Source organism: Ascaphus truei, chromosome 5, assembly GCF_040206685.1.
Source record: "Ascaphus truei isolate aAscTru1 chromosome 5, aAscTru1.hap1, whole genome shotgun sequence".
In the NCBI taxonomy this organism is placed as follows: domain Eukaryota; kingdom Metazoa; phylum Chordata; class Amphibia; order Anura; family Ascaphidae; genus Ascaphus; species Ascaphus truei.
In genome coordinates, this window is record NC_134487.1 from 148,150,084 (window position 1) to 148,174,848 (window position 24,765).

The 24,765-nt window shown below is 39.4% G+C and overlaps 1 protein-coding gene across 3 annotated transcripts in view; it reads right to left on the minus strand.

Annotated features, from left to right (window-relative positions):
* Positions 1–12,298: 12,298 nt before the first annotated feature.
* Positions 12,299–24,765, minus strand: part of RBM27 (RNA binding motif protein 27) — an 80,214-nt gene continuing 67,747 nt past the window's right edge. For all 3 annotated transcript variants that reach the window (XM_075601034.1, XM_075601033.1, XM_075601032.1), the window contains exons 19-21: positions 23,407–23,493; positions 14,308–14,418; positions 12,299–12,668 (exon numbers count right to left, since the gene is read on the minus strand). In XM_075601034.1, coding sequence (XP_075457149.1) covers positions 12,585–12,668; positions 14,308–14,418; positions 23,407–23,493 — 282 coding nt within the window. In that variant the 3' untranslated portion in view covers positions 12,299–12,584. The remainder of the gene's footprint in view (positions 12,669–14,307; positions 14,419–23,406; positions 23,494–24,765) is intronic.

Genomic DNA, 24,765 nt, shown 5'->3' on the forward strand with positions numbered 1-24,765 from the left:
ACTGGAATTTAACCAACAAATGGTATTTTAATGCTAATAGAATAGAAAAATGCATACAAATATGTAGTCAATGGCAGCAGGATATGGGGCACAAATAGATCCAAGAATATATATAAAAAAAATAAAGAAATATAGTGCAACACTGTATAGATAATAGCAGATGAGCTGGAATGTATAGATATTGCACTCACATGTTCTGCATCAAAATTAGGCATTGAGGTTATTATGAGTGACCAACTCTTGTAGATATCCTAGAATCCTTTCCAAACACCCATCAAAGCGTGGTAGATCCTGTATCAATTCAGAAAAAGGGGGAGGGGAACCCCACATAGAAGGAGACAAAGTCATGGATTCCGGAAAACCCAGGTGGTGCCTCTGTGTCTGTGCCGAGTCTGTACTTGAAAGACTCAGTGATGCCAAGGTGTTAGAACCGGAGGGGCACTGCAGTTATACTTGAGTACCCACGTTCTGGATTAACACAAGGCTACCCGATAACCATTTGCCAAAATCGAGACTCTGTGGAGCCTGAGCAGTGGGGAGGGGGGGGGGGTGTTTGCTCAGTATGCAAAGAGGCAGAGGGGCCAGGTTTGCCCATGCCCCCTTGCTACCTGAGAAAAGGTGCCCCCCGGTTTTACAATACCGGCAAACCGGTGATTGGCTGGCAGGAGAATTGCCACGCTCTGATAGGCTGTCCAGGTTAGTGAATGAGGGCCTGAAAGCTTAAAAGAGCCTGCAGCCAATGGGGAGCGCAGATTCCAAACGCCAAACCAACAGTGGTGAATTCAAAGATGCTCAGAACTGAATAGACGCGAGCCGGCTTCAAAGATTTTCAAGGCAGATAAGAACGTAGCGGTCGCGGCAGGCATTGCATGCCGAAAACAGTTCCAGGACTTTTGGGAGTAGCTACCGGTCATTGGAAAGTGCTCTAAAAAGGTGATCTTAAGGAATTTCGTTCCGGAAACGGATTTATTCGTTAGCCCCATTCCCAGTAAGTGTGTTAATCTTGAATTGTGTAACTTTGTGTGTCTGTCTTTTACGAGAAATAAATTACCATTTATTTTACAATCTTGTTTTGCTCAATCAATGATCCCGGTAATAAAAAGGTGTTAAGAAACCTGGTCTCCCATGACACTTTGTTCACTGTACACGTCTGCAAAAAGGTTCCATAGAGAACCAAAATGTTGACCAATAAAAACCTTTTTTGCACTATATGCTAAGTCCTGGAGTGCCTGCTCTACCCTACAAAGTATATATTCCATCTATACCCTTATCCATATACCTAGATCTAAATGTGCAATTTACCTATTTAATATCAATTTCCCCACATTCCTTAACTACCTTTCTGTTTATTTATCTATTTTATCAACTTTTTTTCCTTTAACCTTTAATTCACCTCTTTTAGTTATTCAGTCTCTCCACTTTAACACACACACACACACACACACACACACACACACACACACACACACACTTAAAATTTCCCACTCACTTTGAATCTTGTTCCATACACTCTTTCGTATGCGTTTCCTCATTCTGTCTCACTTTCTTTCTCTCCATTTGTTTGATCCCTTTTTCTAGATTTCACTCCTGCTCTGTCTATTGCTTCGTCTTTCTTGTATCTCCTACCAGTCACTCCAACGGACTTTAACATTCGAAAGTTTTCCATCTATTGATAAATCTGTACAATTTTTAAAACATTTTTGTATAGTTGACACAATTGTGGAACATCACTTTGTTCTGACTAAAATTCATATGGGAGGGTCACCTTATTTTCTTCGGTCAGTTCTCTGATTTGTTGCTGGATGTCTTCTTGACTTCTGGCAAAAACAATCTGCAAATCGTAGGTGACTCAAGTATTCACCTCTGATTTCAGTTCTGTTTTCTTTCCAATTTCATGTCGTGAACAACTCTTCAAGTACTGCTGTGAAAAGATTTGGTGGCATGGTGGCTCCCTGTCACATGCCCTTTTGATCCTTATCTTGTTTGTATCCTCATCTAATGGCTACTGTGGCATTCTCAGTAATGTTCCTTATAATACCAATGTATTCTTCAAAAAAGGGATATGTAGAGAACCCAATGGACTAAAGAATGAAATGGACTGTATTATAGCTAAAAAGAAACGTGTGATTGAAGACTACATGGTCCTTAACCGTTTTTACACAAGGAGTGATCACGGATTGTTTTGTTTAAAATGACATCTGAATATGAAGATGGAAAGAAACCTGATTAAAAAGAAGGCAAAAACAAATCAACATCAAGAATCTCAAGAATAATGACTGATAATTTGAACTATAGATGAAGAATCGCTTTATATTGCTAAAAATGCAAGGGGGCAAATATGAAGGACTTGTAAGTGCAGAAGAAAACAAACTGGAGGAATCGCAGTTAATGAGAGAACAAGAAATGAAACAATCCCAAGATACAAGAATAAGAATTGAATATGCAGAGCTGTCTAAGATGATATAACTGAAGATGTAGGATAATTTAACTGTGACATACATACATGCATATGTCTATATATATATACACACACATTTTATATGCAATAAATTACCAAACAAAATCTAATTTCCTATAAGTACAATATTGCTGCCCTCCAACATTCGTTTATTCAATATGTTAAAAAGTGGGGTCATATACAGCTAGCCATGCATTAATTTCCTTCCCATTGAATGGAAGCTAATAGATTGTTTACTGTGCTTTATCACACCCCATTAAAATGAATGGACAATGAACCTTTCCGTAAAAGTACACGTTCATATATATTGTAAAATTAGAGACACAAACACACACACACAAACACACACATACATATATACACATGCACACTTAAATTGGTTTATGCGCTTAAGAGGTAATGCATCAAAAAGCTAATTTTTTTTATTTTAAGCAACTCTATAAAACACCTAAATATTTAACTAGGTTCACATTTGTTTACTGAAACACCTGAAACACTTTTTTTTCCTTTTTTTTTTATAAATACAACATATCAAACAGAATGAATGCGTTTTAAGCTATAGATAAAGGTCACCAAGTTTACTATAACAATGTCACATTGCCGTTGAAAAATTAAATAAACATACATTGCACACTCATAATATATCAAGTCTCATAAAAGTACATTATCTGGGATATTGCTTGGAAATATGTTTATCTGCAAATTAACATAGCTAAACAGTTTTAGATGTGCTTTCCAATATAGTCTCTCAAGACAAGATGCTCTTCTGTTGATTCTCTAGGGATGCAAATAACAAAAGAGTCAGTCAGAAAAGGCCAGTAGATGTTGATGTTTGACAGACACAAATAAAATGCCTTAGCAAGCAGTGACATCTCAACACTGGGAGAGTAAGATTGCTGCAATAACTTGCAAGGGAATGCGGGGAGTGGGAAGGTGTGTGAGAAATCAAGGGGGGGGGGGGGAAAAGAGAAATACACTTGTCATCATTCTTACAAAACGTTCAATAAATAAGCAATGAAGTGAATGGGGAAAATAATTGTAAAATATGACAACGTTACCTAATTTTACAAAAGGTTCTTAAAATGAGCTGCTGCTTTGTTTTTATATTTAAAAAAATATGAACTGTATGTCATTTGATTTTAACAATTTCACTGCCAGATGGGGCCTACAACAGATTGCAATGCATTTATGGCCCCTCTGATAGTCAAGTTGTTAACAATAATTAAAATGACTGCAAAGATTTAGTTACTAAGTCTACGACCCTGTCCAAGTAATCAAATCGGGCTTTGAACAGTGAAATACTCCTATTTCCCAACTTGCTATGAGAGTAATTTCATAATCAGCATAAGATAAAGGGACATTATCACAAAACCGCAGTAATCCATAAGGCGCCCAGGGGTGAAAGGTGTTGTATGCTTTGGTACCATTTAGCAAGTATGATCTCAAATCTATAGGCCAATCAATGGATAACATTAGAAAACGTAAGCTTTGTGCCTAGCACTGAAGACGGTTTTTCTGTGTTGGTTCATGTTACCCATGAAGGGGGGTGGGGGGAGAAAACCTTTTTTATACCTTTTGTGATTTAGTAGGAGGCACCAATGGGTCAGGATTATAGGTGGACATTTCTGACGCTGATAGGAACAGGCATTCACAGTTACGAATATATAATCACTGGAGCAGTGCCAATTGAGTGAAGGATTAAGAAGACTGATTATTAATTTGCAGTTCAAAAAATAATTATTCTAGTCAAGTAAGTGGGTCTCCCCTTTTAAACTCAAATTTGTTATTGTTTTTTCAGGGTACAGGGCTACAAAAAAATAAGTAGGGAGGATTATCGGGAAGGGGGATGAGTACAGATTGCTTACAGACAATATATTTGGTTATCAAGTTATAGTTATACAATGTAGTCATAAAATACTGAGATATGGATGTCGTAGATACAAGAAAATACATAGGCTATACATAGTAACAGGTTGGAGTCATTTCATTAATATGTTAATGGGGATGGGTTCGCCCAGCTTCTGCAAAACTCCAGCCAGGCTGCCAGATCACATTGTATTTGTAAGAGTTGTCATTAACTAAGCTTGTGAAATTGCTCATTTGGCAAATGAACCACATTTTAGCTTTATGGGTAATTTGAGGCATAGTTTGAACGGTTTGTTTCAACCAATGTGAGGCTATTATGCATCTGACAGGAAGGAAGGTTTTCAGATAGCAACCATACCTCATATTCTTTCCTTATATGTTCTTTAAATGGTTTGTTCACTGAAACATCGAGGGGTTGAAGTTGGCTAGTCATGCCATCAGGAACAACAACCAAGTCACAAAGGATTCTGGTGAACTTATTCTTTAGCCGTTTAGATAAATGTCCGCGAAACGCATCAAGTAACATACTGGGTATGTTGCGAAGAGCTCGTGGATGTGTATTCCAGACAATTTTTTTACCCAGTCTTCCATCAGCTCAGATATCAATCTTCTGTATCGTTCTGCAGTTTAAAATGATATAAGGCAGCAACCTTTGGCCATCGGCAGTTATGCCTACCATGTGACACGCTGCTTTTCATAACCCATGCTTGTGATCTTGACCTCTTTAGCACCTTTAGGATTGACAGTATAATTTCGAGGTATATTGAATACTGGGCTTTCGTCTGCATTTCCTATTTGCTTAAACTTGTAGTTTTGTTTTTTTCTTAATTGAATGACATATCGCTGCAAGTTAAGCAGCTTCTCTTGAAAAAGTCAGCTCAAAGCTTTTGACAGACAGACGTTCGCACCCGAGTAATAATTCTTCACGACTAATGAATTGGTCACATCAGCCTCTAGCTTTGAAAATTCTATGGTCTATTCCGAGATATTTGGCAATTTCTACTGCTGTGTGACAGGCAATCCTTTTGCATGTGACTCAATGACAAAATGAAGCACAGCTTCACCTACCTGTGGGTATCTTCCATTCTTAGGTCCTGTAAAGCACTTGGTTGTTGCTTAACAAGAAAATATGGCAGTGCAGTCATTCCTCCAGCAACGAATATTTGCTGCACTTATAATAAATTTACCTCCCACAGCTCTAATTCGATGCTCTTTTGCGTACATAACTTTTCATTTCAATGCTGCATCATAGTGAAGTCTTTTCGATGACATTTTAAGTCACAATTAGGGATACCTTGTGCATGGCTATTTCGCACATGTGCAGGCAATGACAACAAATTCCCGTCATATAGGAACAGCAACCGCCTGCTCGGCACTATGGGCAGTGCGTTAGGGTTGGCAGTATCGCAGTCTAGGAACGTCATTCTGCAACATCGACGACCAGGTGATCCACAGTTGACCCACATTAGCGGCCATGTTGGTACAGGAACCATTCAGTTACAAATACCCATTTTTCAATGACTGATGGTAAGCTACATCCCAATTTTAGAAATGTTAAAAAAAATAAGTGTCTTAGAATCGAGAAGAAAGTGGTAAGTCAACTACCATAGAGGAAAGGTGTGTGGGAGTCATGATTTTACTTCAACAAAAATATAGGTGAATAATGTACTGTAACAAAGCAATGGGGAAAGTCAGCATGGTGCTTGGTTGAATAGCACGGCACTGATGTCACTTTATAGATCATTAGCAAGACATCACCTAGATAAGGGGTGCCCTAGAATATCTAGGAGGGGGGGTGTGCGCGGCTGTTTGAGGCCCCGCGCTTCCCTGAAGGCATTTAAAATAAATGAGGCCTCTGTAACTTCTTAACTCACCTTGGTTCCAACGCGTCTCCATGGCATTTGATGCCGGAGCCGTGCCAGGGGGGAGGATGGGGGGCGCGCGCGAGCTGGAGAGAAAGGGGGGCACATGAAGGTAAATTTGCCCACCCCTGACCTAGATTACGGTATTCCGTTTTATAGACCATATCTCCAGGACATAATCTGGAGTTTGTGCAAAGGGGGGGGGGGGGGGAGGGGGGCGGATTATAAAAACTGTGCATGGCCTATATAACAAATTAAGAACATTAGCAGGAAAGGCTAAAATTAATCAATATGTACAACTTGGAGATGGGATGATTGTATAGAAACTTTCAAATACATTGGAATTAAAACAGCAATCCAAGCCGGTTTTTTTTTTCCGATTAATTTTTTTAATACAGGTTTGAAGCAGGATGTCTCCAGAACTGACCCCCATTAATTTCAGGAACAGGAAATGATCGAAGGGACTGCCGCTTGCACAGGAAAAAGTTGAGACCTCACCAATGTAGAGGCTAAAAAATCTTTAATAAACTACATAAAATTGGACAAAGCGCCAGAGTGGGTGTGAAACACGTGGGAGGAGTTTTTGTCTCAATTTTACGTAGTTTATTAAAGATTTTTTTAGCCTCTACGCTGGTGAGGTCACAACTTTTTTCCTGTGCAAGCGGCAGTCCCTTCGATCATTTCCTGTTATGTCACGGATCGACGGACACCACCGGTTCATTCATTGCGGCAGGAGGAGGAGCTGATCAATGGTGATGGATAGAGAACGTGCGGCTCAACACCACAGACAATCCAAACGGAGACGGGGGTAAGGAGAAGCCACACAAGGGGTCACGCAGCCTGGTGGGGGTTCCTCGCCTCTCTGTAAGTACTCCGCTTCATTATTCCTTACATACCCCATCTTGTGGTCTCCCCCCTCCCTGATACTTACCTGATATACCAGACATTGCTATAATAACCTTTATAACATGAGTTGCTATTGTACCACTATACTTCAGTAGCTGATATTCGGTTCTTTCTATACCCCATTAATTTCAGCTTCATGGACCCCGCTTCCAGAGATACATTTTGAATGGGGTGCTGGACTCTCCTATAGCTCTCTGCAGTTTTCAGCTTACTCGTCACATGGGCCAATAGGAAGCTCAGGGCGTCACAACTTTCTATTGGCCGGCAGAGCCAGGTGCCTTTAAAAGCTGCCATATAGTGAAACCTGAAGTGGCTACCGGAACCCACTGGCGGTATTTTTGGAAGCAGGGGGTTACCAGAGCTGAAATGAACAGGGTTCAGCTCCAGAACCTCCCTGCTTCAAACCTGCATTTATTAAAAACAAAATAACACCGGCTTGACGTGCCTCTTTAATACAGCTTTCAAACTACAGGAGGGAAGCATATTTCAGAGAAAGAAGTGCTAGAAGGTGTCATCTACTACAGATAGAGGCTCAGGGGAATTGAAGCTCATTGAGGAGCAATGGTCCAAATGCACCTCCGGCTCCTAAGGGCTTAAGATTGTCCGGGAAAAAATCATAACCAATATACAGCCACACAATAAAGCGACACAACACATACTGACGGTTTAAATTTTCTGGAGTGGTTCTGAAATTGATTCCAAATTTTAGAAGATACCAGGAAGTTTAAATTGATTTTTTTTTTCATTTACTTTGTTTATGTTTTGTTTTGAACCACTGAACCATGTTTCTTTATTGTAAAAGTGAACATGCTCTTAGAAATTCAGCTTGTAAATCAATAAAACAAACATTACATAGGATGATTTTAAATGTATAAACAGTTAGAAATTCAACAATATTGCCTATAGTACTATGACAAGTTCACCATCTTGTAAAAACTATAATACAGGTATGCTGTACATCAAAAGGAGACCCAAGCCCTATCCACATGATTCTTTATGGACCATTGTTAGTCCAGTTTGTCCATGGATTTGATGGATCCATTTTTGTACACTTGTTTTGCAAAAACACAACCAATTCACTTAATAGGAGAGCAATAAAACATAAGGCCTTTTCCTTTGTATACATCGTTCACTTTGTGAATGCATTTAAAAGTAACACTTTAATTAGAAGCTGGATGCATATGGGCTCAGTGTATTTTGCCATTGTATTAGCGTTAACCCATGTAATAACCTTCCAAAACTTTTTCAAATTTTATTAAAAATGTGTGTATAGGAGCACTGCCAAACCAGTAATGCATAAGACAATATAACCTAGAACCTTTGTATTAATAAAGATATGTAATTACAATGTACGAAGACCATACCTCCGGAAAGCATGTAAAGCACTGTAGGGCCCTCTGGTATGGAAAGGGTTAAAATAATATATTTCTTCCCTTGCACTTAATGGAGCCTACCTTTGTTGTGAAAGCTGTATGTGAACCCCCTTTAGTACCAGAAAGGTTTGATCTAACAGTGCGTTGAACTTCACAGCACTAAGGCACTCCAGAGGTAGCAGAGACCATGGGATATTTACCAAGTGGCGTTACTCAGTAGGACACCTTATGGCTGTTCATTTGAGCAGCAGTGTCTAGAAAATATGGCCCAAGTCCCATAAGCATACAATTCTCATAGTTGCCTCATGGGTCTTTATCTGTAATACACATTGGTAGTGAGCATTCAGCTTTAAAATCGGTTTTGCAATATGGGGGGGGAAGGACAATATTAGGTTTATTATTGCAAATACCCCAACTTTTGTTTGTTGTAAAGGCAAAAATAAAAAAAATCTAACAAAATAAAAATGAAACCAGTAGTAGCATAAATCTGAGCTGGTTTTGAAATGGGGTGTCAGGTCTTAAGAAACAAAATGAAAATCTACAAATAAATGTTTCTCACTTAACTACCTCAAAGCTGCGAGGATCGGAATCATCGCCTTGCAGACATCCTGCATTGAGAGGTTTATTCATCTTTAAGTCTGTGCATTTTGCACACATTTCTAGGCCTTCAAGTAATTCTTCATAGCTATAGAAAACATTAGATCTACTATGTTTTCAAATATTAAAACAGCAAAGTGAAAGGGGGTGGGAAGAAAACCAAAAAGCAAGCACGGATCTATCAGAGTCCACTATGAAACATATGATCTGTGGTGTATGATTTTTGAGAATAAAGTTTGTGTAGCTTGTCACTGCTTCAGGTCCATACTTCACTAAGAGCATTACATGTAATGTGCACAGCTTTGTCTTTCATATGTTTCAATCAATCGTCTCCCTACCCCTCTTCGTACAAAAATAAAACATTTTAGGGCATCTATTCAATGGTAGTCTTCGTACACAGAAAGGATAAAATTATGTACAAAATTATACATCTTCAGAAAACATCTGTACATATTATATAAAGCCTTTGTTGCCCCTTCTGTTTTTATGTATAAAGTGTTAAGCTGTCAACATTACCATGAACACATCATCAAAACTATAAATTGTTAACATTGAGAAATGCAGTAACTATCATGACAGCATAGGGCTGGATGTCTTCAAAAGTGAAGAAACTCAAATGTTTGACTTATTTATGATGAAGGGACAGAGTAAAACCGTATAAAAACTTTCATGGGTCATTTGATCCTTTATCTCCGAAATATAGGTGGAAATTACATTGCACAGTGACAGTTTTAGTGACAATGTCCATTTGTGCCTATCATTGCTGAAACAATTCATTGCAAGAGGGTAAAAAGGCATATCTCGATCTATATCACACTTTCTGCCATAAAGCAACAAAATAAAAAGGTTTGACGACAAATTAGGATTGAGGTTTGTGCAGGGTCAAAATATCAGTCTCAATGCTGACAGTGTCAACAGGGTTAATGAGTCACAGATACTATAGTCTGACTTGTCCAAAATAGAAATCATTCTATTCTTTTACAATACATTTAATTCCCTTTCTGTAAATGTTGCCCGCTTGAAATGTTATTTATTGGTACAGCCAGAAACTGGCCTTCCGCATTTAACCTCTTTGATGCCAGTGGCATTGCTCTTGAAACAAAAAGGTTATGGGTTTACAGCACATTGAAGGCCAGATTCACTAAGCTCCACAAGCCTATTTATGGACATTAACTTAGGTTAATGACCATTAATAACATGACAAACCAAGTTATGCTCCCCCCCCAAAAAAATCACTGTTATTTGTAGAGGACGTTATTCTAAATGACATGTAAATGAGCTCAATACAGCCCAAATTAAATTTATCCCATATACAAAGCTCTGTTAATGCGAAGGCCTGGAAGCAAATCTACTTTATTCAAGTCATACCCAACTCTGGTGTTACTCCCATCCAGACACTGAAATAAGGCATTTGCAGAAGGAGAGACACACGATCAATTTAGGAGGAAACCAGGTTTACTTTTATCCCTCCAAACAGACTGAAGTACAGGATAAAGATGCCAATTAAAATACTTTGAATATACTTTTTCATATTTACATTAGCATATTTGAAAGGCATCTCAACTGTGGAGTATGGGTGGATCGATTTGGAGGTACACAAGTAAATTGTCCCTCTCCCAAACAGGTCTTGATCTACTCGAAAGGTCCTATTTCAATGTCTGGGTTAATCCTACAAATGCAGCAAAATTTATCATCATTAGCATTGCTACGACCTGGATGGATTAACGCTGCTGGGGTCTGATCCGGAAGTATAGATCCCGTGATCGTGGCAGACACTGTTCCCAGTGTAGCGGTCATTAGCATTTTCAGCCACTGCGCTGGAGACAGTTAATCTCGCTACATCTCTATGCCAACAAGCTCAATTACGGTTGTTTTTGCATATAATTACCTAAGTGAATAAGGTGTTAACTCAGGGAAAATAATGGCCATACCCGTTTAAGGTAATTTGCCGATTTCATGGAGCTTAGTGAATCTAGATCTCAGTGCTTTCTTGTTTTTCTCACTGTCCAATCTTAAGTAGAAACCGATTATAGATGTTAAATGCTTTTCAGGCAAACAGCTCTGCTTTTTGTCATTCCATTTATATCAATTGTGCATTGTTGTTCTGCTAAACACCTTCCACTAGGGAAGAGACCTTCATAGCCTTTTTCTGTAGTGCACTAAAGGCCTTCTTGAGAGCTAAAGGGTTAAAATGCATAGACAACCACGTGAAACTGTTTTCACACATTAATAAAGAGGACGAGTCTGGGCAAACTGATATTATAGGGCCACTTTACAAGCTTGAAATACATGCCCATTGACTAGGAAGGTTTTTTGTTTGTTTTTTTAACAATGCATCAGAGTATAAATGATGTCTTATTGTGTAGCGATGGGATCGGGGCTTACTAAATGATCACGTTTGAGAGCTGGGGAAGTCTATGCCTATATATTGGCCACAGATGAACCATAGATGTATTCTTCTTCTTTAGGCTTCACATTAAGAATAAAAGGAAAGTTTCCTGAAAAAGGAATGGATTGGCCGAGTACAATGTTATCTCAGCATCTAGGGCTGATGGAGAACGTTCACTTCTGGCCTACAGGACAGAAATGCAACACACATCACCGATTCAGGATTTAAGGCATGTCTTGTGAAAAAGCAGAGGGAATTAAGATATTGCCTTTTGCATTGCTAACCAAAACCAGTCCACTGACTTTCTTCAGGTTTTACATTTAAAAAAGTTAAATGATGTAGCAAACTTGCTCAAGCGCGAGTCATTCTGCATTTAACCTGTCAGCTACTGGAGTGAGCACCTGACCGTAAATATGTAGGTTATTAGTGCACACAGCATTACACGGGCTCCTTTACGTGGATGGGCCGTTACACAAGCAGATTTTCTACTCCAGCAATCGTTCATCGGAAGCCATTGTAATCTCCCCCATGCCTCAACAGTGCGATCACTATACAGTCGCTACTACGCAGGTCAGAATTTCCTTTGTTTGCTTTAGAGGAATAGCTGACATGATCATGAAAATAATGGGTCAAATGATGACCTCAAAATAATTTGTGACTTGCAGTAGAAAATGAAACCAGGCTTAAACTTTGTAGCCAGTGGGGACCTCAATGCAATGTCTAAATGGTGTTTATTTTTTATTTTTTTAACTCTTTAGGCACAGAGTGTGTGCTCAAATATGACAGATCTTAAAGTAATCTAGACTTTAAAAAGAAACTATTATCTCTGAAGGCCCCCCCCCCCCCCCCCCCCAAAAAAAATACAGGCACGCCAGGACCGTTAAAAAAAAAAAAAAAGTATCTTGCCTTTGGCTTTCACAGAAAAGTGTTGCATTCGGTATGGTTTACACATACAAGATATTTACTACTTTTGCCAAGAAAAAGCAAAAAAGCCCCCAAAAAACAAAACAAAAAAATACTACTTTTGGCTCATGTGGGTTGACTTTAGGATTTTTTTTTTATAATAATAATAATAAAAAGGTCTGTGAACACTCCTTAAAAAACGTTATTTTCTATGTACACTTTGTTGTTTTTCATCTTCTCCAGGAGCGAGACTCATCTTCGTCTTCATCCTCGTCGTCATCTTCATGAAGAAATGGGTCCGAGATCTCAGCCTCCTAAACGAGAGGAGGGTTGTGTGAGATTTGGTTTAATTAAAAATCGGCCAGTCTATAGTACACAAGAAGAAATTATACCTGCTCTGAGAAGTGGGAGACCAACAATACTAATCAGGGTAATCGAGGCATTGGACAAGAGATACCAATAAAGTGAGGATTTAATTGGATATGGGCTCAATGTCAGAAATAGTGGAGTTGAAAACAAAATGGAGAATTCAAAAATGCTCAGAAAAAAATCATTGTAAAACCTTTGGGTATTAGAGGTGACAAGGTCTGTTCACTTTCAATACCGTCTCCTAGTTTTGTGCTACTTTGTTCAAGAAAATTCACAAAACCAACAAATGTTGCCCCAAAGAAGACACAGAGTTTACTTGCTGTACAGTAAAAGAATTGCGTGATTGGACATGCCCAGCAACTTGTCAGTTTAATTTTTTTAGCACCAAATGAGTGCAGGGTCTTTTAAAAATTTTTTAGGTTTGCTCAGTGTTAAAATCTCAGATATTTGCAAGCGTCTGAAGATTTCGCAAATCTCTAGTAACCACCTACCAAGATTTGCCTGTAACTGGCATTTATAGGAATTAGTGTGTTTGAGGTGATTTAATTGGATAGAATTAAGGACAATTAACTTTAGAGATCTATGGTACTTCAGAGCACCCCATGTGCAAAATAAAACACACACACACACACACACACACACACACACACACACACACACACACACACATCTAAAAACAAATAGTCGATACCGTTCTGTGGCTGATGAAATGCTTTTATTTGTGCGAGCTGTCGATCATCATCTCTTCAGGCGATGAGATATAGATATATATAGATATATATCATTTGTTTAATTTGAATGAGCCTCTTTACTCGTACATTAATAATTTCACTATTTGTATGTAAACAGGTCAACCCTGTATGCTGATCCAGCACAGTCCACCTACCGGATTGCCGTAGCCTACCTCCAACAAGCTTGAGTACCCACTTCACCAAGTTAGCTTGAAGTAACTAGAATGGACATTATTGCTTGATAATAGCAAGCAACTCCACAGAATGTGTGTGTGTGTGTGTGTCTTCATTCTGTGGAGTTGCTTGCTATTATCAAGCAATAATGTCCATTCTAGTTACTTCAAGCTAACTTGGTAAAGTGGGTACTCAAGCTTGTTGGAGGTAGGCTACGGCAATCCGGTAGGTGGACTGTGCTGGATCAGCATATAGGGTTGACCTGTTTACATACAAATAGTGAAATTATTAATGTACGAGTAAAGAGGCTCATTCAAATTAAACAAATGATATATATCTATATATATATCTATATCTCATCGCCTGAAGAGATGATGATCGACAGCTCGCACAAATAAAAGCATTTCATCAGCCACAGAACAGTATCGACTATTTATTTTTGAATAGATAGGTGTGTGTGCGTGTGTGTCTTCACACACACACACACACACACACACACACACACACACACACACACACACTAATAATATATTCTATTTCATTAACAAGAACAATTTAAACCCTTCACGTGTAGTGTATACAAGTGAATGACTCAGGCCCATGCAGCAAGGAACAAAACATTCCTCAACATAATGTAGAAACAGTACATAAGTAGAATTAAAGCCAATACAGGTCGTACCTCTTCCTTCGGCTCTTCATCCTCCATTTCTGTGGATATGGAGGGCGTCTTAGGTTTGTGCCAGGATACTTGAAGCCTTCTTCCTTTGAATTTTGAGCCTTGGTTAGCAGCCTATTTAAAAAAAAAAAAAAACAATTAAGTCACATTAGTATTTCTGAACTTGGAAAGGTTTTATGGTATGTGACAATCCCTGATCATACTGGCATGACCAACGTGTAAGTATTAGCAGTGAACCCTATGGAAAATGTGATGTTATACTGCAAATGTTACCACATCTAAATCAGTTATTTGGTTGGATTTCACAGCTTCTCCATCCTCTAGCAGCTAATGTGATGGCCCCAAGTATGGCCTTTTGTTTATTTATGCCGTGTGGGGCTAGTCTGGAGAGGAAAATTATATATTTTTTCAATGTTGTTAATTACGGAATAAACCATTTGAAGTGAAGAAACCAATATTCTCTGCACAGATAAGCAGCTTTAAATTTCTCACTCGAATCACAAATGGGATGTGGTGGAAATGTGATAGTTTTCTTCAGTGAGAGTCCAGATATAAAATAAATCTATTTTCCTGAGCACCATATGCAAAAGGTAAAGACCAACTGTAGCAGTTGCATATACCATATCATTTGTTTATAGCCTATGCATGACCGTGCTATTTTTTGGCACAAAGAGCATCAAATAAGCCAGTTCATTTAACTGCACAAAAACAAATATACATTTAGCCTGTTGGATAAACCAAGGTTAGGGCTGGATTATTGATTCTATAGTGATATATATTTTTTTGTAAATAAATATAAAATAAAAAAACCATATACAATATTTGTTAATGAAAGTTTATGAGGAAATTGAAACTCTGCCCCCTTGTGTTTAACATGAAATTACAAAGTTCTGAAATTCACTGGTGTAAATTTACTGTATGTATTTTTGCCAAGAAGTTTTTTTTTTTTTTTTTAAATACATGCAATGAATCCGTACAATTACAGTTCAGGGGTCATTAATATTAAGGAAGCATACAGATCTTTTGGAAATTAAGATCCTGAACAACACATTTTGCCCCTTCTCAAAATAAACTCTGCAGTATCATCAAATCAAGATTGACAGATCGCGTGTAACTGCACTGCCAAGGGGGATTCTCTGAAACAGCATACAGGCATACCCCGGTTTAAGGACACTCACTTTAAGTACACTCGCGAGTAAGGACATATCGCCCAATAGGCAAACGGCAGCTCGCGCATGCGCCTGTCAGCACGTCCCAAACAGCAATACCGGCTCCCTACCTGTACTGAAGCTGTGCGCAAGCGGGGAGACTATAGAGCCTGTACATATGTGTTATTTACATCAGTTATGCACGTATATAACGATTGCAGTACAGTACATGCATCGATAAGTGGGGGAAAAGGTAGTGCTTCACTTTAAGTACATTTTCGCTTTACATACATGCTCCGGTCCCATTGCGTACGTTAATGCGGGGTATGCCTGTACTTTGTTAATGGTATACCAACATTGACAAGTTACATTGACATGGGTGATATACATACAGTGTGCGTGTATGCATGCATGCGTACACACACTTTTTTTTATCCACAGAAAAGCAAGGAGCGAATCATTTTTTCATTCCTCTCTCTCAAAGGTTTGTTCCTGAGAGATAACACTTTTGAAGACACAGCACCCGTTAAAGTCAATTCCATTTATAAGTTGTTTAAAGATTCAAATCACACTTAATGTAAAGTAAAAGTTTTATTCATTTGTAGCCTGAAGACTGCCCCATGGGACAGAAAAAAAAATAAAACACGCCTTGCAGGCTTATACAGGCATACCCCGCATTAACGTACGCAATGGGACCGGAGCATGTATGTAAAGCGAAAATGTACTTAAAGTGAAGCACTACCTTTTTCCCACTTATCGATGCATGTACTGTACTGCAATCGTCATATACGTGCATAGCTGATGTAAATAACGCATTTGTAACAGGCTCTATAGTCTCCCCGCTTGCGCACAGCTTCGGTACAGGTAGGGAGCCGGTATTGCTGTTCAGGACGTGCTGACAGGCGCATGCGTGAGCTGGCTTTTGCCTATTGAGCGATATGTACTTACTCGCGAGTGTACTTAAAGTGAGTGTCCTTAAACCGGGGTATGCCTGTAATGCTTTGGCCAAAGGGTTTAACTAAATAACCTTTACTTATGAGAATGTTATTATTGAAGTATTTAACTATATACTATATATTTTGTCACATTGGGCTTTTCTGTCTTTTGTTGTGTACATTTGGCCACGCTCAGTAGCTCTCCTTTTGAGAGATATAGAGATATCTGTACCGTGTTAGCCGAGCTTAATAATAAAAAATGAATCAACGATACCATTCTGTGGCTAACGAAATGCTTTTATTTATGCGAGCTTTCGAGATACACTGATCTCTTCTTCCGGCGGTGTTACAATGAATAAAGCAAGTTTTAACTTAAAAACAGTGCATCTTGGAATGTTATCTGTTACTGAAACCTATCCCTCCCCCTGTGTTGTATGAGATTTATGACTAGATGTTAAAAAGTCCCTGAATGTTCGTGATGTAAAAGTGTGTGTCTATGTGTATGTATGTATGTATGTAAATATAAATTTATACAATACCCACATTTTATACAGCGCTTTAAGAAAGGTGTGTGTGGAGTCGGAGTATATACACCAATGGTCTGGATAGGTGTGGAAATGTAAGAGGGTGTTGCATTACTAGAAGTGTGTGTAGATACTATGTGGTCCCTATTGTTATATAGGGATGGAATTACATCGAGTATTTGTATGTGTAAGAGATAGCCGTGTGTGCAATCATATAGCACAGTATGCATGGACATGGACGTGAGAGAGATTCCATCATCTATATTTAACCTATTAAATATGCCATTGCCAATCATTCAGATCCGAGGTGGAACTGACCGTTCAAACAGCCTTGAGGATAAATTAAACGCCCATTTCTTTCAGCTTTAAAACAGTTCGTAACCTCAGTGCGATAAGTTGCAAAACCTGCGGATGAGCCATATCGCACTAATGCCCCATTCATTAAATTGGATATATTTAATCTTTGGAGAGTCAACAGACCTAAGGCACTTCCTGGTGTGATCACATGACCCGGAACGATCACGTAACCAGCACCTGAAAGCCATAAATGAAAGTAGAGCAACACTCCCACCTTCTGTTGCGATTGGGCGGGTAACTGTCAGACCCGATCAACACCATGAAAACCAGCAAGTGCCCAGGGGTGCGCAAACTTTCTCCCCTGCTTGCTCTCTCCACTTGCTTGTGCGCGCCTCCCCGCTTACCTAGTCTCCAGCGTCACGTTGCCATAGTAACGAGGCATCATGTGACCCAGTATTGCCATGGCGACATGTCTCCAGAACCCGCCAGAGACAAGGTAATCAAGTTAGAGGCTTGCGTGCTCCCCAGCATTTCATTTAAATGCTTTGGGGAACAGCTCGGGGCCTCTAAGTGCCGACCCCCAAAAATATCTCACGCAGCCCAGTTTGCACACCCCTCACGTACCAGATACGTCGTAAGTGCCTTTGACATGCTAGGGCACATGCTGTACCAAGTACATCACAAGAGCAGTGTAATGGCTAGGCAAAGTTTAGGGATATAAATACACACATTTTGTACCCCCCCCCTCCCTCTCCCTCTCTCTCGCCAGGTTTTAAAACTACACATAAAAGGTTGTTTAACATAGAGCAGTAGTCCAAGCAACATTATATATTTCTTTTAATAGGTTTGAAGCAGGGGTCTCAGGGGCTGAACCGCATTGATTTAGGCTCCGAGTAGCCCCTACTTCCCGAGAAACTTACCTCCCATAGAGGGTACCAGCATCTCACTGCTGTTTAAAGCTCCCATATCACGTGGGCCAATAGGTAGACATCACAGCTTCCGATTTGCCCTTGTGATGCAGGAAATTTAAGATTTGCTACCAGCACCACCTTCTGGAGGTAAGCATCTCGGGAAGCAGGGGGGTTCCTAGTGCTCAAATCAATGCTGTTCAGCTCAGAAGACCCCCTGCTTGAAACCCATTTTTAAAAAAAATAAACACATGGCACTTGGAGTGCCTCTTTAAAAGCAGCAGTCATTTTCTTTCAGGGATGTTTTTTTTTTTAAATAAGATTCTCTGTTCAGGAGATAAGTGCAGTTGAAAGGAATTTTCTTTTCCCGGGTGATGTTCCATATCACGTGCGCACCAAAAGGGTTAAGTTCCACCTTCTAGCTGGGATAAGACTGAAAAGATTTGCAACTGTAAGGAGGACCTACATATTAAACACACCTCCTCACAAGTTGTCTTGTAGTTTGGAAGATGAAACATACACGTTTAATACAGCCCTAAGTTTAGGGCCGGGAGATTGGACATTACTCAGGAAAAGAAAATGACGGTAAGATCGATAAACAATTTCCTCCTTTCCTGAGCAGATCCGTGGCAAGGGGCACCAACGGGAAATGCCCAAGCAGTACCAAACACATAAGGCATACACCAGATTGATACTGAAAACATTTTAAAACATTTTTAGAATGAACAACCGCCTGGAGCATTTTGCAGCCAAAGCATGTGCCTGTTGAGGCCTGCACATCTACAAATACTTTCATTACGTTCCATCATTTAGAAGTCCATACTGCTGCCCTGCATAACTCCAGAGAAGCTTGACCCGTCGCAGCCCAGGGTGTAGCCATTGAGCTACTGGAATGTGCCCTTACAGCTTTTAGAGCCTTGATACCTGCAGTGATCCAGTGACTGAGGGTAGCCTCCGAGGCGGCTTGTCCCCTTTTCCTTGAAAGGAGGAAAAACAGACTTTCCGAGCTACTGAACGGTTCCATTGAGGTAGATCTCTAGACATCAGACAACATCCAATTAACGTAGTTCTTTAGCATTCGCTGGGATCAGGCAAAATTAAAGCAGAATTATTTTGTGGTTCTGATGGAAGCCTGATATGACTTGTTAAGAATGGGGAGTAATGGTCTGAGGACTACTTTGTCTTGATGAAATACCAGTAATGGCCCCTTTATTAATAGAGCTTGCAGTTCATAGATTCTGCATGCAGACATAACTGCCACCAATAGAGCCGTCTTTCATTTCATAAAAGAAGCTTGTTGGAGTGGTTCAAACCCACCCTTGGTGAGAGCTTGCAAAACAAGAGGGAAATCCCATGGAGTGGTACTCTGAACTGTTTTTTCCCCCCCCAACGAATAGCCTGGAAAATATGTGTTCTTAAATCCTGTGTGGCCAACTGTTTGCCCAGTAATGCCGATAAACGCAGAGACTTGAACTTTCAAGGAGCGGTGCTGAGACCCAAGTAAAGGCTTTTCTGTAAGAAATCCAAAAATGTATGGCATGGATGGATGTAAATAGACACTGCACAACTTACTTTTTTTTGTTATTGGCATATTTTATGGTAGACAGGAGGGCGAAGCCTTCCCTGCCTGCATTAACGTTTTGACACCTCTTATAGATTAATCTCCTGGATGTTGAGTGGGGCTTGCTACACAGGAGGGATCAAAGACAAACTGTAGTTTGGGATGATAAAAATCGGGGATTGTAATAGTTGGTTCCTTAGCATACTGACAAGCAGGAGAAACCATGTCCTGTGAGGCAAAAACAGAATGAGAGACACTATTTATGCTTTATCTTCCCAAGTACTCTTCTTTTTTTTTTTTTATAAATACAAAAAGGTACTAAAGGAAAGCTGTATGCCAGATGGAATTTCCATCTGAACGAAAATAATCCTCTTTGTGTTGGCGGCTGAAGCCATCAGATAGTCCTTAGATACTAAATCTTTGAAAGCCTAGTAAAAGATGTTGTCTGATACGAACAATTCCCATGGCAAGACTGTTATTCGACATAGAAAGTCTACTTTTGCATTTAAGTTTCCTGGAAAATACACTGCTGTAAGGCCTTCCAGATGCTTCTCTGTCCATTTGTAAATAGGGCCAATTTCTTCTAATGCCTAGAGACTCCTTGTTACCCCTTGCTTCTTTATGTAAGTCACCCCCGTTGTGATATTGTCTGACCGGATGTAAGCTCTTTCCTTGCATTTCCTGCGAGAAAAACCTCATTGCTTGCATATACGTGCTCATCCAAGATGTTGCTAGGGTTTCTTGCTTTATGACTGCCCATTTTCCTTGTGCCGAGAGGTGACCCAGTTGGGCCCTCCAGCCCGAACCATTTGATGTAGTCATCATGATCCAGTCTTGAGAGTACCGCCACATTTTACATTTTCTTCCTGCTGCCACCATGTTAAAAACTGTTTCACTCGATCTGGCAGTCGACTTCTCTGCAACGGGTCACTGTTTCTCCCATTGACAAAATTGAATGGGTCTGAAATATTCACAAGTGTCATCTTGCGCACCTGTATGGTGGAAGGTAGAATGCTAATAAGCTTCATATAGTGTAGGTATGTGGTTGCGGTGTGATGGCCTTGATCTTTTGTTAGGCATTGCCTTTTGTCGCAGGGAAGAATGACTACTCCCTTTAATGTGAAAAATTGAACTCCTAGAGACCTTTACTACCCATTGGTGTAGCTCTAGAAACTCCAGTACTCTTGCAAAGTGTCACAGCAGAAGAGTTCTCTTGGGCTTTTATAAAAATTTAGATTAAACTTTTGTGAAGATTGTGGAGAGATCGTAAGGCTGGAATGAAGTACTGCAAACTGATAAAGGGTTTGGCCTAATTGCAAATCTTAAATATCTGATGAGGTGTGGCTATAAGAATGTAAAAATAGGCATTATTGAGGTCTACCGAGGCCATCCCATTTCTGCAATCTACAGCTGTGATGGAGCTTAACGACTCCATTCTGAACTTTACCTCCAAAAAGTTTTGATTGTTTTGGAGGTCTAATACTGCTCTGAATGAGCCGTTCTTCCATCTCAGGAAGAGCACACAAAATGGATGGGTTTTTTTTACTCCTTTTTTCTCAAGCGCTTCTTCCACATTAGAAATCCACAACTTCATAGCTGTGGACACTGAATTGCAACCAACAGCGTGCAAGACGCTCCTGCTGCTATGAAGGACTTTGAAAGAGTTTTCTATCCATGAATCCATGGGTTCCCAGAAGTCGCATCATCTTCTGGTAAGGTTGTTTATCTGGCAAACCTAGATATAGCCGCATCCACCTTAGGTGGATAATTCCAGCATTCTATATACTTTTCTTCGAAGGGATACATCTTGGCTAACTTGTTGGATACCAAAACCTTTGTCCAGTGGAGTCCATTCTGGCTTGGTCAAATTCGTGACTACGTCATGTACTAGGAAAGTTCTTCGATTCTGCATGGGTAAGCGAAATACCAATGTGAAATAATTATGGACAGGAGGGCTATAGATAAGAAAGGGGGATCTGGGGTTACTGGTCTTCCATTTTGTCTCCTATTTTGTGTGTGTGTCTGATGAGTGTTTTTGGTCATTCTGTGAACATAATGAAATGTGTGATTGGGCGAGGTTTGTTCTGGGATTATCCCAGGTAAAGCATGTACTTCCTAGGAATCGAAACCTACATTTGGGGAAAAACAAGTATTATGGGATAGCTGCAATGTGCAATGATGAGCTTGTGGATTGGGTGAAGTGATAATATATTCATATAAGAGAATGGTTATATACAATGTATAAATACTGAGAGGACCCCACCTCAGATCACACTGAAACAACTTGTTGATGTGTCATCTCCTTGTGCACTCGTAAATAAAGAATCCTTGATACTCAGCGAACCTGCCTGCAGTTCCTTGTACCCCGAGGGTACCCCAGAAAAGGCTGCGGTCACACCAATCCCTAAAACTTGGCAAACTGCCTTAATCAGTGGGTCTACAATCGAAGTCAGAGGATTCTTCTGCATTTCTTCATCTGAGGATCAGATCAATTGAGACTAGATTTAAATAGTCAATCTTCAGAGGATGAATCCACTGGGTCTGTCCAGACTAGTGTGTCCTTTTCTGACATTAACTTCTGGACGGAGAGTCCACCTCAATGCCCTGAGCTACCACCTCTTCATCCAAGGGAAGAACTCCGCCATCTTTCTGTCTGCTCCTTCACGGCCTCTTTTAAGACATAAATTCACAATTTCTTATCCTCCAATGCAGGACTTATCACAGAAGAAACAATATTTTTGTCTTCCTCATAGCAGACTCTGTGGAAGATCTGGGATCACCTTCATCCAGCTGCACACCTGGAGCACTGAGACAGCTACATTGTGAAATCCAGTCTTCTCTTCTCTTCCCACCCCCCCCCCCCCCCAACCCATGATAACCTCAGATGCGAAAGTTGAAGAAAACAAAACAATCATCACAGTACTATACTAGAAAAGTGTCTACAGCTGTAAATCGCATCTAAACATTTATTAACTTGTCTCACCTTAGAAGAAAAGACCAATTAAACATTCCTGCTCACATCTGAATTCTTTACAAGTGACACTTTTTTTTGCATGGAATACTTGAAAAACACTTTTTGATCAAATAAATACCGGCTGACAATTTTGTTTAGCATTGTAGTAGGTGTTCTCCCAAGTGAAGGACCACTGCTGTCTTGCCACAGGCAGCCCCCAAGTTCAGAAGATATATTCCCTACCTATGCCTGATGGATTGTCCATTCAGCTTAAAAAAGCCTCCAGTTGGAAGCTGCTGGCAAACCAATCAATAATAGAAGTCACTGTTCCCAATTGGCCCATCGACAAAGAGCACCAAGACAGCCATTGTGGTATAGGACAAGTTCCTATTTAGTGTGATAAAATTTCTCTGGCACTAGGATGGCTGTTCTACTACAATTCTCACCAAGTCAATACTGCGGCTCTCATATCAGCTTCTAATAAAAATCTCACTAGTGAATTGGCCATCAGAAATGTATGCTTAGAACGTTTTGTTTATGTATATTTTTCACTGCCAGTTCCATCAAATGACAATGGTTTTGCTTCTAAATTTAAGGCATGTTACAGTTCTGAATATTTTTCTCCCTGGGTGTCCATCTTAATACATTTTTTGGAAGGAGCGTTTAACTTCTTTTTACGATAGTCCAATAAATGGCATTACAACATGCTAATGTTCTCATTATCCTTTGTGTGCGACATTAGTTAGTGCATATCTTATATTTTCTGCCAAACTTACATTTTCAGCTTCTTGTCTTGTCCTGAATGTTAAAATAACACTCAGCGGAATTTCTTCTTCTTTGAGGTCTTCAATATCACCACATTTCTACAATAGAAGGAAGAGGTTACAGACAAGGAAAACAACAAGAACACCATTGGTGCAATGTTTCCTTATTTAAGTTGCTATAAGAAATGTGTGCAGTAGCAGCGTTATGTACATTGTATTCAACAATAGATCGGATGAGATTTGAGGTCTGTGCATCATTAATGAAAAAAAAACCCCCATTGAATAAAAATTTTTTTTTTTTAAATCCATCATGAGCTTAAGAGCTGCTTAGCTTGAAAAGCAAACTATACCCTAAATATTTTAAGTACGCTTTTTATTCTTTATTGCTTTTAAACTTTTCTTATAAAAGGAAGCATTTTAGGAAATAGAACAAGGGGCGGTCATGTTGCCCCTTTGGTAATGTCATTTATAGTACAGGAAGTTACAGGTATCAGAACTAAATGTAATTTCACATAACTTCCAATGCTCCATACAGGACAGCAAGATGAAATGTAGCTAAATGATCTACTGCAGGAATATAGGTACTTAAAATACTGGATTACTTTTTTTTTTTTTTTTTAACCCACAAAAAAAACAAAAACAAAAAAAAAAAACTTTCAAATAAAATGTTTCCATTAAAATGACATTGCAGATACAGTAGCATATACGTTTCATTCATTTAATCATCTATGCGCCGTTTAGTCCACAAGACAATAGGAAATATAATGCATTTAGTGTAGGTAAATTACTTGCAAAAATATGGAGTTTACCTTGACAGGGTTAGCAGTCGTAATCTTTTTCTTAACCAAAAGATGCAAATAAATTACTCCTTTTTAAAAAGACCAAGGATTAAAATGTAAAATTTCACCAATAACTTGCAGGCCAATTTTGGAGGAGCGCAGGCTTGTGTATTTATTTGCCATAAATGCATGGCCAATTCTTTTCCAAGCTGCATACTCCATAAAGGTATTGAATTATATAGTGTTACAATACATTCCATTATAGGGTTAGGTTTGAGCTCACCTAATTCTGTTGTGCTAAATAGTTTATTTGGAGGTGTTAGACCACTCCTTTTAGGTTCCGAGCTCCTTACCAATTATCCAATTAGCAAATAGGTTTTTCAATACTTATATGTGATAGTCTGAAGATGGAGCAGCGTGTTTCACAAACAAAGGTACATTACTTTACACTAAGAAACTTGTGCACTCACAAATTTTCCTTCATAATCCAAATGTATTTCTGGTTTTTGCCAATTTTAATTGCACTGAATCGCAGAGAGCATATATACTTCATTCATTTAACCCTTCAGGCACCCACATATTTTACCATGTT